This window comes from Grampus griseus, assembly GCF_964374135.1.
Source record: "Grampus griseus genome assembly, chromosome: Y".
In the NCBI taxonomy this organism is placed as follows: domain Eukaryota; kingdom Metazoa; phylum Chordata; class Mammalia; order Artiodactyla; family Delphinidae; genus Grampus; species Grampus griseus.
The window spans coordinates 14075685-14077256 of record NC_139016.1 but is presented as its reverse complement, the minus strand read 5'-3'; the positions used below and the strand labels follow the sequence as shown (position 1 = coordinate 14077256).

Genomic DNA, 1572 nt, shown 5'->3' with positions numbered 1-1572 from the left:
GCTTCACCACCTTCTCCGTGAACATGCTGACCACAACCTGCCGACGGTCACTGCCTCTGAAACTTCCTCTCTCCCTCTACAACCCAGCGATAGCGTCCTCCTCAAAGAATTACACCCCCAATCTCTCAAGCTATGGGGGACAGGCCCCCATACGGTGACCAATCCCATGACAGCTAAACTCTTGGGACACCCCTTCTGGTACCATGTCTCCCGCCTTAAAATGGCCCCAATTCCAGAGGCTTGGATGGCCCTACTGCTGGGTCCCACGAGACTACGGCTTGTCCGTCACCCTGTCTCTCCTCCTGCTGCTCCTCCTGCCACCCAGGATTCACCAGATGTCCCTATGGCGCTTCCAGGTCCACTGGACATGGCAAGCTAAAGGTCAGACCCACGCAAGAGTCCTGGGCATGGGAGACTGCCAACGAGATGGGTGCCATGCCCTGGTGACAGTCCAGATCCCCATCTCTAACATTGAAGGTGTTCCCCTGGGTTGGTCCACCCCTACTGTCTGCTTCACTTACGATCAGACAAGAGACTACTGTCAATGGTGGGGTGAGACCTATGGGGGGTGCCCCTATCACTCATGTAACATCCATGTGGCAAAACTAGATACCAGGAGCTCGCTCCGAAAATCCCACCTGCTCACCACAAATGGCACGGGTCAATTATTCATCAACATCAAAGATCCCTGGGACACCAGATGGGTAAAAGGGGTACAAGGAAAAATCTACCAGTGGGCAACTGATGCCTACCCCCGTGGGCTCTATCAGGGTCTTCCGCTCATATGTCAGAGTGATACCTGAAATTATCCAGCACTTGAGCAAACAGGCCACCATGGTCCAGGAGATGGAACAGGCCCTAGAACGCCAACTACCCCACCCTGAGCACAAGACGGACCCTTTTCCTTGGTTGGCCCTCATCCGCCACGGGGTGCAAATGCTTAATCACACCGGAATAGACAACATCTCTGACTGCTTTCTATGTGCCTCACTTGCCCGACCACCATTCACTGCTGTCCTACTCGATCAGCCCTTCACCTCTACCCTCCCTAGTTCCTCCCAGAACTTATCTTTTCCCCCATTAAGAGTCCCCATATTCCTTGATTTAGGAAAAAAGAACCTCACAATTTGCTATGGCAGCCGCCCAAACTTAACTGATGATGCACTCCCTTGCAATTCATCCCTCCCTGTAACTACGCCAATGGGGGCCCCACCAGGCTTGTTCTTTTGGTGTAATGGCTCCCTTACAAAAGAGGTCAACTCTTCCTCCCCCTTCCCACGTATCCCCGTCACCCTTGTTCCACAACTCACATTATATGGCCACGCCGAATTTCTCTCACTTACCACACAAATTTTGGCTGACAAAAAAGGGCCATCTTTCTCCCTATGGTCACAGGCATTTCCCTCGCCTCCTCTCTCGTCTCTGCGGGCATCGGGGGAGGAGCCCTAACACACAGTGTCTCAACATCCCGCGACCTAGAAAAGAAACTCCAGCTAGCCATTGAGAACTCTGCCGCCTCCATCACCTCCCTCCCGTGCGAGATCACCTCAGTAGCCCGAGTTGCACTCCAAA

The 1572-nt window shown here is 53.4% G+C and overlaps 1 protein-coding gene across 1 annotated transcript; it reads left to right on the top strand.

The window, feature by feature from the left end:
* Positions 1-203: 203 nt before the first annotated feature.
* Positions 204-803, top strand: LOC309817697 (putative endogenous retrovirus group FC1 Env polyprotein; the record flags this gene model as incomplete). The annotated part of the gene is made up of 1 exon (XM_082646963.1): positions 204-803. The coding sequence occupies one exon, from the start codon at positions 204-206 to the stop codon at positions 801-803; it is 600 nt and encodes a 199-aa protein (XP_082503089.1).
* Between the last annotated feature and the right edge of the window lie 769 nt (positions 804-1572).